Below are 14,250 nucleotides of genomic sequence, written 5' to 3' on the forward strand. Positions count from 1 at the left end.
CCTATTTATCTCTTGGATTTTTGATGCTGTTTTTTTTTTAATTTATGTCATAATTAGTTCTTTATACATTTGCCCGGTAGATAATGAACCTTAAGCTATTACACTGCATACAAATATTCTCTCGTCTATTTTCCCATTTATTTTAATTTTGTTATTCTTCCAAGAGACATTAAAATTATATAAAGTGATTTTTTTTCTTTTTTTCTAATAGTTCAAGTTTTAAGAGTACCTTCCTTTTAGGGGCACCTGGGTGGCTTGCTCAGTTGAGTGTCTGACTCTTGATTTCAGCTCAGGTCATGACCCCAGGGTCATGGAATGGAGCCCCACATGGCGATTCTCTCTCTCTTTCTCTCTCTCTTTCTCTTTCTCTTTCTCTTTCTCTTTCTCTTTCTCTTTCTCCCTTTGCCCCTCTCCCCTTCTTGCACTCTCTCTCTCTCTTTAAAATAATAATAAAAAGAGTACCTTCCTTTTAAAGAATCGAGAGATATTCTATATTCTGTTCGTGTGTGTGTGTGTGTGTGTGTGTGTGTGTGTGTGTTGTGTGTGCATCTTAAAGACACAACACTTTCATCTATTTAGGGCTTATTTAGCCGGGTAGTGGAATAGTGGAAGTTAAGATTTGAGATTTGGACCTCATCTGCTTGCATTTGAATCCCAATTCATGCCCCTGTCTGGCTGTGTTACCTTGGGCAAGTTCCTTAACCTCTCTGCACCCCCGTTTTCTCACCTATAAAGTAGAGAAGATAATAGTACCTATCTCAATTTGTTGTTATGAACATCAAGTATATATAAAACAGAACAATGTCTCACATATAATAGCACTAAGAAAAAGTTAGCTGGGGGCACCTGGGTGGCCTAATCAGTTAAGCGTCCGACTCTTGATTTCAGCTCAGGTCATGATCACGGTTCATGGATTTGAGCCCCATGTCGGGCTCTGCACTGGCAGCAGGGAGCCTGCTTGGGATCCTCTCTCTCTCTCTCTCTCTCTCTCTCTGCCCCTCCCCCCCCTCAACCATTTTGTAAAAACTTTAAAAAATGAAAAGGGAAGAAGATGTTAGCTGCTGTTATTTTTATCATGATTATTGCACGGGATAGCAGTGAGAGGCTTAGTGTATACAACCTGTTGGGTGATTTTCATTGAGATCCTTATCAATGGCAACTGAAAGGAAAGGTTGAAGGGAGGATATAAGTCGTTAAAACATGACCATGAATTCTTTGAAGGGCCACAGTCCAGTTCCATTCGTAAATCCCTAATGGTACGTTACCCATTGTTTCTCGTTTATTTCTTGGTCCGGCCACGTGCTCAGCTCATGATGGTCAGGGCTTCTCCTCCAGGCAGTGTGGTAGCCTCCATACTTTATGAAGCACCTCCACTGTCAGGCTCTTAACTCTGCTGGGTTTTTTAATTGCATCTGCACAGCCCAGTGAAGCAGGTCCTACCTCTGAGGGTCAAGACCAAGGCATATAAGGAAGAGGTAGGGAAATGTACTTGGGAGGAGCTGGGCCAAGAGGATCACGAGAGAAGGTTCTCCGCATGGGCCTAAGAGAGCAGAGACAAACCCCCGTATCTGACTGTGTGCACGAGAGACTATGTTAGCATGTCAGTCGGGAGTAGCACCCCCAGCCATCAAAGCATTCTGCTAGATTTCCGACATGCGGATGGTGTCCCCGGGCATGATCTGTAAGTGATAGACATTGCCTTCAACTTGGTATTTTGGTTTGTTGATGATACAAGGGCACGTTTTCCAGTGAGTTCTGTCTTGAGAGAATGAGCAGGAAAGGACAGAGTCCCCTGGTTGACTGGTTTCTGGCAGATGGGACACAGCATTCCCTGAAAGCCTCCTGGTTCTCCTGCAAATAAATTTCTCAGATGCATATATTTAGGGAAACAATCCATCAATGAGGATGACAAAAACATCTGGCTTGAGGGACTGAAAAAAAAATCTAGAGGTTGTAAAAGTTTACATTTGATGAAGGGCATGTGTCTGGGGTTTTATTATAAGGAGTTGATGAGTTTGGTCTGTGGCTTGTTTTCAGGGATTTTTTAACCTGGCTCTGCTAATTGAGGAAGGTGCTATAATCCCACATCATATTTTGGATTTCTTGGAAATTGACCCAACTATCCATTCTAATAACATCTCCATCCTTCAGGAACTGTATGAAAGGTGAGTTCAGAGCCTCTTTAATACTGTGGAGTCTGGGTGGCGTTTACTTCTTGGTAGAAGTTAGGCTTTCTTTTATTATGTAATGGCAGCTGTTATATAAAGGGCTCAGGACTTGTTTCGATTAGAGAGCACTCAGCTGGACCCAAACAATTTCCCTGTCTGAAGCTTACCATACAGAATGTGCTTGATCTGAAGTCAAAGTGCGGACCAGGGTTTCCCATGAGGGTGGAAAGACTAACGTGTCCGATTAGACCACGCCTTGAGGCAAATAGAGAAGCAGTCCGACGTCCAGACTTTGGACAGGCGCTCGGACAGAAGTATTGCTCTGGCAGCTCGTTGCTTCAGGGTCCTCTTTGACCCATTAGCTTTTTTATTAAGGACAGGACTCTTTTTCCTGAGGTTTCTGCCAGGATCCTGGAATTTCAGGGCAGACCCAAGCTCTTTAGAACTGGCTGTGTTTCTTTGTCTTGCATCTCAAGAGTGGCCCATGTGCCCAAAGCAGGAGGCGGGTGTGAGGGTCTGATAGTGTGGGTCATAAGTAATGCCACCGAAGTTTGCCAGTACATCCGGATGCCCCGTGCTTTTTGTCTCGCAGGTGCTGGAGCCAAAGTAGTGAGGAGTCCTTCAGCCCCTGTTCCCTGGCCTGGCTTTACCTTCACCTGAGGCTCATCTGGGGTGCTGTCCTGCACTCCGCCCTGGTAGGCGCCATGTCTCCCGGCCCTGCCCACGGGGGTCCCTGCCTTTTGTCAGTCATCTGATTCATGCTTTGGATTTTGCAGATCTACTTTCTGGGAACCTTCTTGCTGTCTGTATTGATCGCCTGGACTGTGCAGTATTTCCAGTCTGTTTCAGGTAAAGATTTATAAGAAGCCAGGGCAATATAAAAACGTAGGGATTCTTTTTTCACCTACCAAGAAGATGACACTCTTCTTCCTCATGCCCTTGACTATGCTACTTCCTTTCATTAGGTTGGTCATTCATAGGGTGGAGGTTTCCCCCAAGGTTATACTATAATCTCTGGCGGATAGAAGGTCCCAATTTTTGTTGTATTTGTCAAAGTAAGCGAGGGTTTTTTTTTAAGTAAGAAGCTTAAGATACTGAACTAAAAGGTCTTCTCCCATTGAAAATACATCCACTATAGATACTCTGCATCTGTTGCCTTAAATCCAGATCTGAAGCCCCCTCCAGTATGAATTCTTCGTATTTATCCCAGTCAAGGAATCAGATGTGTGGGATGATAAACAAACACTCATGATGAATAAAAATACCCAGCCACATGGAGTCAGAAGGAGGGGCCGAAGAGGAATGTGAAGTGAGCATTTAGGTTAGCGTGATTTCCACTGGTCACTGTTATTTGTCTGAGCTGGCGTAGGACCGTAGTTAAAGAGACGGACACCGCCTTGGCGTCTCTTTGGGCTTTGGAGTCCAAGCTTGGCTACTCATTAGCTGTGTGACTTACGGTGCGTTGGTTCACCTTCCTGATCTCCCAATTTCTCAACAATAAAATTAGGTTATAATAGTAGCGATTTCCCAGGGATGTCAGAAGGGTCCAGTGGAAAAAAATACGCACGACACTTACCAAAATGACTACTGTGCTTCATCTGAGCTGTTATATTTATCTGGCATATAAAACCCTCTCGGTAAATGTGAGCTATTACGTTCATCTCCCCCGTCAAACCGTAAGAGGAATCAGAGGCAGGATTTCGTGCATCATTTAGGATATCGCACACTTAGTAGGTGCTCAAATTTGCAAACCTCTGACCGTGGAGAATTATAATTTCCCACCATCTTGGATGACCGCAGAAGGACATAATGTCTCACGAAGACCAGGAGGGACATTTACAAATGGATAAATTAGGACTGGACATGGCATTTGAGCACTTGAGCATTTGCTCAACCATTATTCATGTAGCAGATAATGAAAAGCGAAAAGAGTGCATTCCACCACAGATTCGATGGTGGGAAGGAAGTCACTGTCACGAGAGGCTAATGCAGAATCACTTCCCTCTGATTTACCTGAGGAGGTTAACAAGGAGCCATCAAAAGCCCATCCAGATTTGCTGCCCCGTTGTATGCCGGCTTATAAATTTTCCTCATGCAAATTCTGTCCCGTCCCGAAATTTGTTACCAGGTAGAGCACATTTATTTTGCATCTTGTCAGTGTTTTCCATTTCAAATTATCTTTGTCAGTTTTACTCTGCAGAAATATTGTTATGATTATTACAAATGCAATTCCGTGAGAGGAGCTGAAAATTGTCTTTATGATTTTATGCCAGCTGGTAGCCATGAAAATTCATGGGCTGGTGGAAGTTGTCTCTTTTTCCTGTCTTCCTGTCTTCATTATCAGTCTCTCCACATGCTCGCCTCCCTGTCCCTCCTGGCCTTTGATATTTTTTTTTCCCTTTGCTCTTTTACACATGTTCTTCATTTATTTGCAAACTCTTTCACTTCCTGTGCGTACCTCCCTCCCTGTTGCTGGCCTTGGACGAGTCTGGATGGGCTCTTAAAGTTCATTTAATTCTACGCCCTTTATATTTCACAGATGGACAGACTGAGGCCACGTAGATGAAGTGGTCTGCCCCAAATCACAAAACAAAGTCCAAGAAAGGACAGAGGGCAGCAGGATTTCACACTTTTTCAGACTCGCAATACAGGTGGCCCTTCAGCAACAGGGCGAGTGAGGGACACCGACCTACCCTGAGCTGAAATGCTGCAGATAAACTTTGACTCCTCCAAAACTTCGCTACTGCTTGCTGTTGACCAGAAGCCTTACCAGTAACATAGTCAATTAACACATATCTTATATGTTATATATGTCATGTGCTGTATTCTTACATTAAAGTAAGTTAGAGAAAAGAAATTGTTATTCAGGAAATCATAAGGAAGAGAAAGTACTTCCATGGTGCTGTAGTGTATTTACTAAAAACAAACACAAACTTGTGTACGTGGGTCCATACAGTCCAAACCTGTGCTACTCAAGGGTCAGCAGTATTTTAAAACAGTGGCTACCATTGTGTCTCTGACCTATTGTTGCCTTATATAGAAACTATTTTGTAGCACATTTTTTGGGTACCTTGAAATGAACGATAATTAACCTGCCTCCAGGCATATTTTTAAAAATAATACCCCACAGCAATATAAAGGAGAAACAAAAAGAAACCAATTATAATAAAATGATGCATATTTCACTATGTAAATTCTAGCCCCATACCTCTTTATTGTAATGTGCACATGAATCACCCAGGGATCTTGTTTAATGCAGATTCTTGAGTCAGTAGGTCCAGGGGTAGGATTCCACATTTCTAACAAGATTTCAGGTGATGTCCATGCTGCTGTTCCATGGGCCACACTTTGAGGAGTGAGGGCCTAGAAGTAAAAAAAAAAAAGTCTCCACGTATTTCCAAAATGTGCCCCAAGTAGTACCTACTAGCCCTGTTAGAACTAGTGTTGTCAGGAGTTAAAATACGTAGTCAATTATTTTCCTATTTTTAAGGTCCTCCCCATAAGTGCAAATTTGTCAATAACTTTGAAATAGGAAGGTACTCTGTCAGTGACTAGACACTGGGGCAGGGGACGAATTGGCACACAGGAGCAGGGGGAGAAGACGGCTGCGAGGACAAAGCATCTGTCTCCCCAGTGACCCCCGGGGCCGGAGGTCTCACGACCTGCCCGGTGGGAAGGGGGCGCCCTCCCGTAGAGGCTGGTGGCCAAGGTGTGGGGAAGCAGGCACAGGAATGAAGCCCGGGCACTGGCCGACAGCGAGGAGGGACGAGATTTGAAAGTCGGGAGCCTCCGTTAAGTAGCCTCGTGTAAGGATTGTGCTGTAAGTCAGGGATCTTTGTCATTTTGTGATTTGCATTTTTCCAGTTAGTTGTTTTTCAACATTAGTGATTTACGGTCAAACTTTCAAATTGAGCTGTCCATCCGTTTCGCTTTCGGCTCCAACTACCTTCATTTCCCTCCTGAGTTTCTGTGCTCTGTGATATATGGTCCACACTCTGCCGCGTTTGCCACACTAAATCGTCCCGCGTCCGGAAGGTTAGCCGTGTGGGACAGTAGCTAACCGCATGGGCTCGGGAGTCATGCGCTCGGATTCTGGCCCTGCCACTGACTTGTGTGACCTTGGGCAAGGGAGGGAGCCCATGTGCGCCTCGGTTTCCCTTTCTGTAAAATAGCAGAAATAGCGGTCCACCTACCTCCTGTTGAGTGGAAGCCAACAGCCAGATAACACGACGTAAAGTGCTTAGAAGTGAACAAGCGGTGGCTGTAGCTCCCCGAGGAGTAATATCCTCGGGGGTTTCCACCCTCAATCCAAGCTTGACCTCAGGTAGCGCCTGCACTTACACATCGTGCTTTATCTCAGTCACAGACACGATTCCCAGAGCCCAGTGGGTCTACGTTGTTAGACTCTTTCTCAAACACAAAACGCTTTTTTAAAGTATCTAAAAGATATCGACCAGGCCACAAAGAGAGCCAGAACGAGTACATGAAAAATATCGCACGTCTCTCGTTTCCTTGAACTTGATGTTGCCTCCCAGCTTGTGTTCTACCAAGTGGCTCAGTCTTTCTTGAGGCCAGCGCCCCCCAGGGTAGCGCAAGGGTCCCTGGGTCTTGGTCCACTCACACTGTCGCCAGTCTGATAGCTGAACACACGCAAGTCCACTGGCTTTGCAGCTTCTGGTCACCTAGGGGTCCCGCCGGCTTTGCTTCACCTTTTTTCTCCCCGGTCTTCCTTTCTGAAATTGCTGAAGGGGCAAGGCGAGGGCTTAGCGGCCAGTACAACCCACAGCCGGGGCTCAGCCACTTTCCCAGGCTCCAGACCCTCCTTCTCCCGCCTCCCTGAGTCTCCAAAGTGCTCCGTCTCTCCGCTGTCAGGGACGCCAAGCATAATTGCCTTAATGGACTCAGGCTTTTGAAAAAACAAAAAAATCCCCAAGCAAAGTACGTCTAGAGCCGTTTCCTTTTCTGCCCTGCTTGCAGTCCCCCCCCCCCCCCCCGAGACAGAGAAAGCATGGAGCCTGGCTGGCTGCCTGAAGGAAGGTAAGGAGAGAACGGAGGGGCAAAGCAGAAGGGACGATTTCAGAGACTCCTGCCTTACCAGTGTTACCGTGAACTTCAAGTCCCAGTAGAATGCGCAGTGTAGAGCAAGACATTTAGAACAAACTACCAGCTCCACCAGGTGTGATGGGCTAACCTCTCGCTCCAATGTCATTCTACTCCAAACGTTCATGATTCAAGCCAACTCTTTCTTTCTGCCTACGTGGTTAGCCCAGTGTCTTTGCAAAAGAGTAAGATGATAGGAATGAGATGAATTAAGTCATTTCTACTCTTCTCCTGTCCTCTCCATTTCCAGTTAATGAGGCTGCTGCTAAAACTACAGTGAAATGTCACAAAGCAGTGCTCATGAAAAAAACTAGTAGCCTTAAAGTCAGAGCGACTTAAGGGTGAGAATTCACTTTTCTTCGATCTCATTGCCCTTGGCACTGATCTAGTAGCTTTACTCATAAGAAAGGTTTAAATGACATGAATCGTATACTTGTCCCGGGCCTCGCTAGATCTGGAGACCCAGGTGAAGCAGGCTATATCTTCTTCATAGCATTGGATTTCCAGGTCTTGCCTGCTCCCACCCCCTCCTCGCCCCCGCCCCGCCATCTTTGCAAACTTTATTTTACCATTTCAGGACTGGCTCAATATATTTTCTCCAGTTCTTCTTTCATGCTCCCATCTGGTCAACCAGCAAGCAGACATTTTTCCTACAATGGTCCACCACAGGGGTTGGCAGATTTTTTCCATAAAGGCCAAATAGTAAGCATTTGGGGCTCTGAGGGCCATCTCAACTACTCAACTTTCATTATACAGCCAAGGCAGCCAGCCATTGATGACACGTGAAAACAAATGGGTATGGCTCGTTTCTGATAAAACTTTACCGAGGACATGAAAATTTGAATCTCATCTGTCTTTCACATGTCATGAAATATTACTCCCCTCTTGATTTTTGCTCGATCACTGACAGTGGTAAAAAACAATTCTTAGATTGCAAGCCATACAAAAACAGGCGGTGAGCCCCATCTGGCCTGTGGGTTGCAGGGTGTCAACCCCTGGGTCTACACTGCTCAGGGCCAGCTCTTGATTAGCCTCACTAAGGTATAGAACGTGGTCCCCCAAGCAGCAAGTAATACAGAAACCATTTCTGTTTGGTGCTGGAATAGTCTCTGTGATATTTGAAACGGCACACTCATTTTCCTGGTTACCTCGATTCCAGCCCGGTAATCAAATTAGCACACATTTCAGGTGAGCAGAGACGAAAAGACCACTTTAAAATTATGATGGGCTGTGGGGGGCTTGTCCAGTGATTGCAAACCCCGGATGGTGGGGGGCGGGGAGAGTTCTCGCATGGATAATAACAAATTTACTGTAGAAACATCGAGCATTTTCATTATGCTCTTACGAGAAGACTTAAAGTGTGGCAATGCTAATTATGCATTCCTTGTACATTACACACTGGCACTTTTTTGTTTTAATCAGAAAACTGATGGCTGATTTTTCTTGTTACCATGGTGATTTAAACATTTTTCCCTCCCAGAGCTTGAAAAGGAAAAAATGCATGATTTAGTACTTTGTTAACTTCCTCAGAGATCAATCTCTGGGCCTAAGGGGGTCTGGGACACCATCTGATCCAAGCCCTTCAGTTCACAGATGAGGAAACTGAGGCCTATGAGATTTAAGCATTTTAGGACTAAAATAGCTGCCATTCAGTACCTACCGTAAAGTCCCCTGCTAATGGCAGATAAATGAGACTTGCCCAGGCCGGGTCTCCTGACTCCAGCAAATGGTCTTTGTCCCACGTCACTGGGCCACATGCTCCCAGCTATGGTTAGATCATCTACCAGAGTTTTGGCTTTAACCTAGAAACGTCCCATCATCATGCAATACCCTGGGTCCTCCTCGCCCCACCAGCCAACCACTGTCCTGTTCTTTCAAAACCATCTCCGGATTCACAAGATCTTCTGTAGGTGTTGGAAAGGGTCCCTAGGAGAATTCCTTTCCATATCCAGAAAAGCCAGAGGGTTTGGAGCTCGTTCCAAAAGTTCGTGGAACGGTCTCTTGGCGGTGAAACTCTTGACGAGTCTATCTAGAAGTCAGATTGTCAGTGTGGTGGCAGCTTTTTCAAGTTGATACATTTCAGGATGGACACTGGGGACTTCTAAAAATGGTCCCACCTACTGAAGACGGTATCAGACTCCAGGATTGCTGAGCATGATTAAGATCACTACTTAAAGACAAGCTAGCAGTTTGCACAAACGATGGCCCCTGTGTTAACCATATGTCACACGCGCCTGCAAACTGCTACCCCCATATCACAGATGAAAAAACCACAGCTCAGAGAGGCTACATGACTAGCTTAAGACCACTCATCTGGTATAAATGTCAGAGTCGTGTAAGTCCTGGTCTTTCTGGCTTCAAAGTTTCTGCTGTTTTCAGAGGCTCCTGGGGAGGGCTCCTAGAAACAAATGCACCAACTCTTTTATCAGTCCTATAAGACATGTCCCTGAAAGTAATAAATCTTAAAACACGTTTCGAGGGTAAAACAGGTATACGATCACTAGTATTAATAGCTAACATTTGTTGCATACCTCGGCATGCCAGACCCCGTCTGGGCACTTTATATACACTAGCTCATTTAATCCTTATAACAACTTAGCGTGGTATAGATCCTTTTATTTCCCCCATGTTTTAGAGGCAGAAGGAGAGAAGGTAATTTGCCCAAGTCACATAACTGATGAAGGAGAGTTCCCGAGTGGCCAGTGGCCAGAGACTACAGTCTTCGTAACCGGGACACCTCTCAGCCTCAGTTCGTAAAGCAAAGTATGCCAGCCTCAGCACCACTGATATTTGGAGCTGGATCATTCTTTGTTTCAGGCAGGCTACCCCACGCACTGTAGACTCCTAGCAGCATCCCTGTCCTCTACCCACTGTCTATGAGCAGCAGCCTGCCCTCCAGTTGTGACAACCAAAAACGTCTACCGATATAACCAATTGTCCTCTGGGAATCACAATTGCCCTATGTGAGGGGCGACTGGGTGGCTCAGTCAGGCATTCATCTGTTGATTTAGGCTCAGGTCATGATCTCACGCTTGTGAGATCAAGCCCCGGGTCAGACTCTGCGCTGACAGCATGAAGCTTGCTTGGGATTCTCTCTCTCTCTCTCTCTCTCTCTGAAAAGTAAACAAATAAGCTTTAAAAAATTGCCCTATTTGAAAAGTGCTGACATAAAGTACAAAACTTCATAAGCTTCCCTAACATTTATGGTGGTTTAGCCTCCTTACTAAAGGTAGATAATGAAACCGAGTAGTCACGATTTCCGAAACTTATCCACATTTTATCTAAATAACATAATTCAAACCAAATTTGGTACATGATCCAACTGGAATAAGAATGTGAATAAAACACTCATTTCTGATTGACTGGTATAATTAATTCATGGCTCACATTACATCAATGCCATGAAAGAAAAAAAAAGAGAGAGAGAGAGATGACCACAGGAAGCATAGACCAGGAAAAATAGACATAGAGAGTTGTTATTCTTTCCTTCCTTCCTTCTTTTCTTTCTTTCTTTCTTTCTTTCTTTTCTTTCTTTCTTTCTTTCTTTCTTTCATTTTTTTTCTTTCTTTCTTGCTTTCTTTCTTTCATTTTCTTTCTTTCATTTTTTCTTTCTTTCATTCTTTCTTTTTCTTTCTTTCTTTCTTTCTTTCTTTCTTTCTTTCTTTCTTTCTAAAATATCTGCCTGGAAGTCACAATACAAATGCAGAACTTCGCATCCCAGGAGGTCAGAACCAGCAGAGATCTTTGCACATCTGTTCCAGTCTGCCATGTTACAGAAGGGGCACCAAAGTGCGCGTAACAGTAACGGGCGTAAAGTTACTTATCCAGTCAGGGCCACTGGACTAGAAGCTTCTCTCCTGGCTTGCTAGGGTCTAGGTGTGGTTGTGTGTCCTGCACACACTGGTTTAAACATTCAACACCTGTCATACATGTGTCTCTGCAGCCAGTGGTTCCCGTCCCACACCAGCCCGGGCCTCCTCAGACCCCACGGCCCCGTCCACCAGTCCGGCTGTGACTCCAGCTGCAGATGCCTCCGCTCAGGACCAGCCCACGGTCACTAATAACACAGAGCCTTGAGAGTGAACTGTGCACTCCAGGTCTCTCCCGATGAGAGACAGTCCTTCCAACAGCTGGTATTGGAAAGCTGGGGCTAGGGCATTATACTGATAAACACCTTACATACATGTCTTGTCAACTGGATGCGAATTTTGCACTTGGTGTCTTTTTGTTTGTTTGTTTTTATCAAATTAGGAGGAAGTACCCAGAGCAGGCAGTGGCTAAACCAAAGGTTATCAGCCAGATACAAGGAGACTCCCGATCACAGGGGCCTGTTGAAGAGGTTAATTGGGTCACTGCAGATGTGTGTATGTGGAGTCAGAGTTTGCCTTGTGGCCCATCTGAATCCTTACACACTGAGATGCATTTAAAAAAAAATCTTAGCCCCTGTTCATTCCCTGTTATTAAAGAACAGAAAATTGTGACTTGTCTACCAGTTAGAGAATATTTCGGTATGTGTGTTTGCCACAGTCCGGCTCCTCAAAGTCCAAAAGACGGGTTTCAATTTGACTTCCAAGACCCGGCGGTTCTAAGGCACCTTGAAATAAATAGGTTATGGCTGGAAATGCAGGGAGGGTGATGGCTTTGTAAATGGGTTTACATTTTTCTCCTTGGATTTTTCTAGGGTCGGGCTTCCGAATCATTTAATGACATTGTTGGATATCGTTTACTTTTCAATCAAATCCATAAAATAACATTTAGAAAATCCTTAGTATTTAACTGTAGTCTTCTCCATGAATTACCCAGTAGAATAGACCGGCAGCAGGGGAATATGCAGGAAATAAGCCTTTAGCTCATAGTTCCGTCCCTACCCCTTATGCCTGCCTGAGTTTGTGTGAGGGTGTGTGTGTGTGTGTGTGCGCGCATGTGTGTGTGTGTGTGTGTGTGTGTGTGAGAGAGAGAGGGGGGGGTTGGGGGGAAAGAGGAAGAGCAGACTGTCTGTATGCTGTATGCTGCTAAGGTAGTAAATAAATCAGTAATGCAATATTGTGGGTCCAAACTACTCTTTGGACTACTTTATTTACAGTAGTAAATAAAAATTATTTTTATACTGTTGACTTCTGGGAAGTGGCTTTTTTTTTCCTTTTTCATAGTTACTGCTGTCCTCCTACAAAGTCCTAAGGTCCATGCATGCTCCCCAAGGAGGCAAAAAAAAAATAGAGTCCTCCCTATGAGAGGGATTATTTCTGGTAACCAGGAATATTTACAGATATAAAGGTGGAAGGAGGCTCTTCTCCAGGGATCCCATGCTCAGAGTTTGGCCCCCCCGTGATGTTCGCATGGTTCCGGGGCTTCTGACTACTCTGGGGCTGTATTTATATCAGTTCTGGGTAACACCTGCAGCCCATGCTCTTTCTCGTGTGCCTACTGTGTGTGTAGAACGCTCTTGTTTTATCAAAGGTTGTCTTTGCTGTTTGCGAGCGAGCCAGACTTTGGAGTCTGACAGCCCTGGATTCAAATTCTGGTTCTATATCTTACTAGCCTGATAACATTGGGTGAGGCATTAACCCTCTCTGAGGCTTGGATTACTGCTTTATAAAGTGAGGGTCGTAAAATCCACCCCTCGGACTTCTCATGCAGCTTAAATGACATAATGGAAGTAAACCCCCCAAGGCAGTGCCCTAGACGTGGTTGATTGTTATTTTTCTTAGAAAGAGAAGGCTGAGGGGTGCCTGGCTGGCTCAGTCAGTAGAGTACGAGACTTTTGAGCTCAGGGTTCTAAGTTCAAGCCCCACACTAGGTGTAGAGATGACTTAAAAATAAAATCTTTAAAAAAGAGAGAGAGAAGCCCGGGAGTCCAGATACCAGGGAAAGGGCTCTTTGATCTACCTGGATCCTCTCTCCATGGCAAACACACTCCTCAGTTGCTGGGACCATAAAACTGCTGGTGGCTCACAGCTACATCCCTCACTGGGAACCGCCATCAGCTACAGGGACCTGCCCAAGGTTATGTCCTTGTAAGAGCACCTCACGGCCAATGACTTGTTGATATAGGGCAGGCTTTCTCAACCTCAGAACTAGTGACATTTGGGACCTGATGGCCACCTTGTGTATTGTAGGACACTTAGCAACAGCTTCCCTGGTCTCTACCCACTAGATGCCAGGGGTGCATGTACCCCCCACCCCCCCCCCCCTCACCTCCACCCCCCCCCCCAACACACACCAATTCTCAGAGCCAAAAAATATCTCCGGACATTGCCAAATGTTTTCACGGGAGTGGGGAGGGAGGGAACTCACCCCTGCCACCCTTCACCTCGGGAATGACCAATGTAGGAAAAAAGGCTTCTTGCTTCAACTTGGAACAGCCCTGAAGGGCCCTCCCAGCTCCAGGATGCCAGCTTGGTGGCAACCTCATTATAGTTCAATATCTCCCTCTGCCCCATTCTGCCTGCCTTGTTTGTGAAGGATTTCCTGACACTGGTCCCATAAAATTTCACATGCCACCCTGCACCTCAGAGTCTTTTTCCAAGGAACACAGCTATATTGGTCTGCTAGCGCTGTGATAACAAGGTATCCCAGACTAGGGAGCTTAAACAACACAAATGTTTTTCCTCACAGTTTTAAAGCCTGATCCGGGTCCAAGATCCAGGTGTCAGCAAGGCTGTTTTCTTCTGTGGCCTCTCTCCTTGGCTTGTAGGTGGCACAGTCTTCCCTCCATGTGTGGCTGTGTCCTCATCTCTTCCTCTTATAAGGACACCAGTCACATTAGATCAGAGCCCACCATAACGACCTCATCTTACAGCACTGATCTCCGTAAAGGCCCCATCTCTGAACACAATCACGTTCTGAGATACTGGGTGTTAGGACTTCAATGTGAGAATGTTGGGAGGCCACAATCCATCCCATAACATCAACCGGAGACACCATGGGAGGCTGCTGCAGTTCCAAAGCGTGGATTCGTGGGAGCCATCCTGATTCGAGACAG

At 45.5% G+C, this 14,250-nt stretch overlaps 1 protein-coding gene across 2 annotated transcripts in view; it reads left to right on the top strand.

The window, feature by feature from the left end:
• The window catches only part of SEL1L3 (SEL1L family member 3), a 104,915-nt gene extending 92,533 nt beyond the window's left edge, over window positions 1-12,382 (top strand). For both annotated transcript variants that reach the window (XM_047854780.1, XM_047854781.1), the window contains exons 21-24: window positions 2,038-2,165; window positions 2,761-2,863; window positions 2,945-3,017; window positions 11,212-12,382. In XM_047854780.1, the coding sequence (XP_047710736.1) occupies window positions 2,038-2,165; window positions 2,761-2,863; window positions 2,945-3,017; window positions 11,212-11,345 (438 nt within the window). In that variant the 3' untranslated portion in view covers window positions 11,346-12,382. The remainder of the gene's footprint in view (window positions 1-2,037; window positions 2,166-2,760; window positions 2,864-2,944; window positions 3,018-11,211) is intronic.
• Window positions 12,383-14,250: the final 1,868 nt, after the last annotated feature.

Source organism: Prionailurus viverrinus, chromosome B1, assembly GCF_022837055.1.
Source record: "Prionailurus viverrinus isolate Anna chromosome B1, UM_Priviv_1.0, whole genome shotgun sequence".
In the NCBI taxonomy this organism is placed as follows: Eukaryota; Metazoa; Chordata; class Mammalia; order Carnivora; family Felidae; genus Prionailurus; species Prionailurus viverrinus.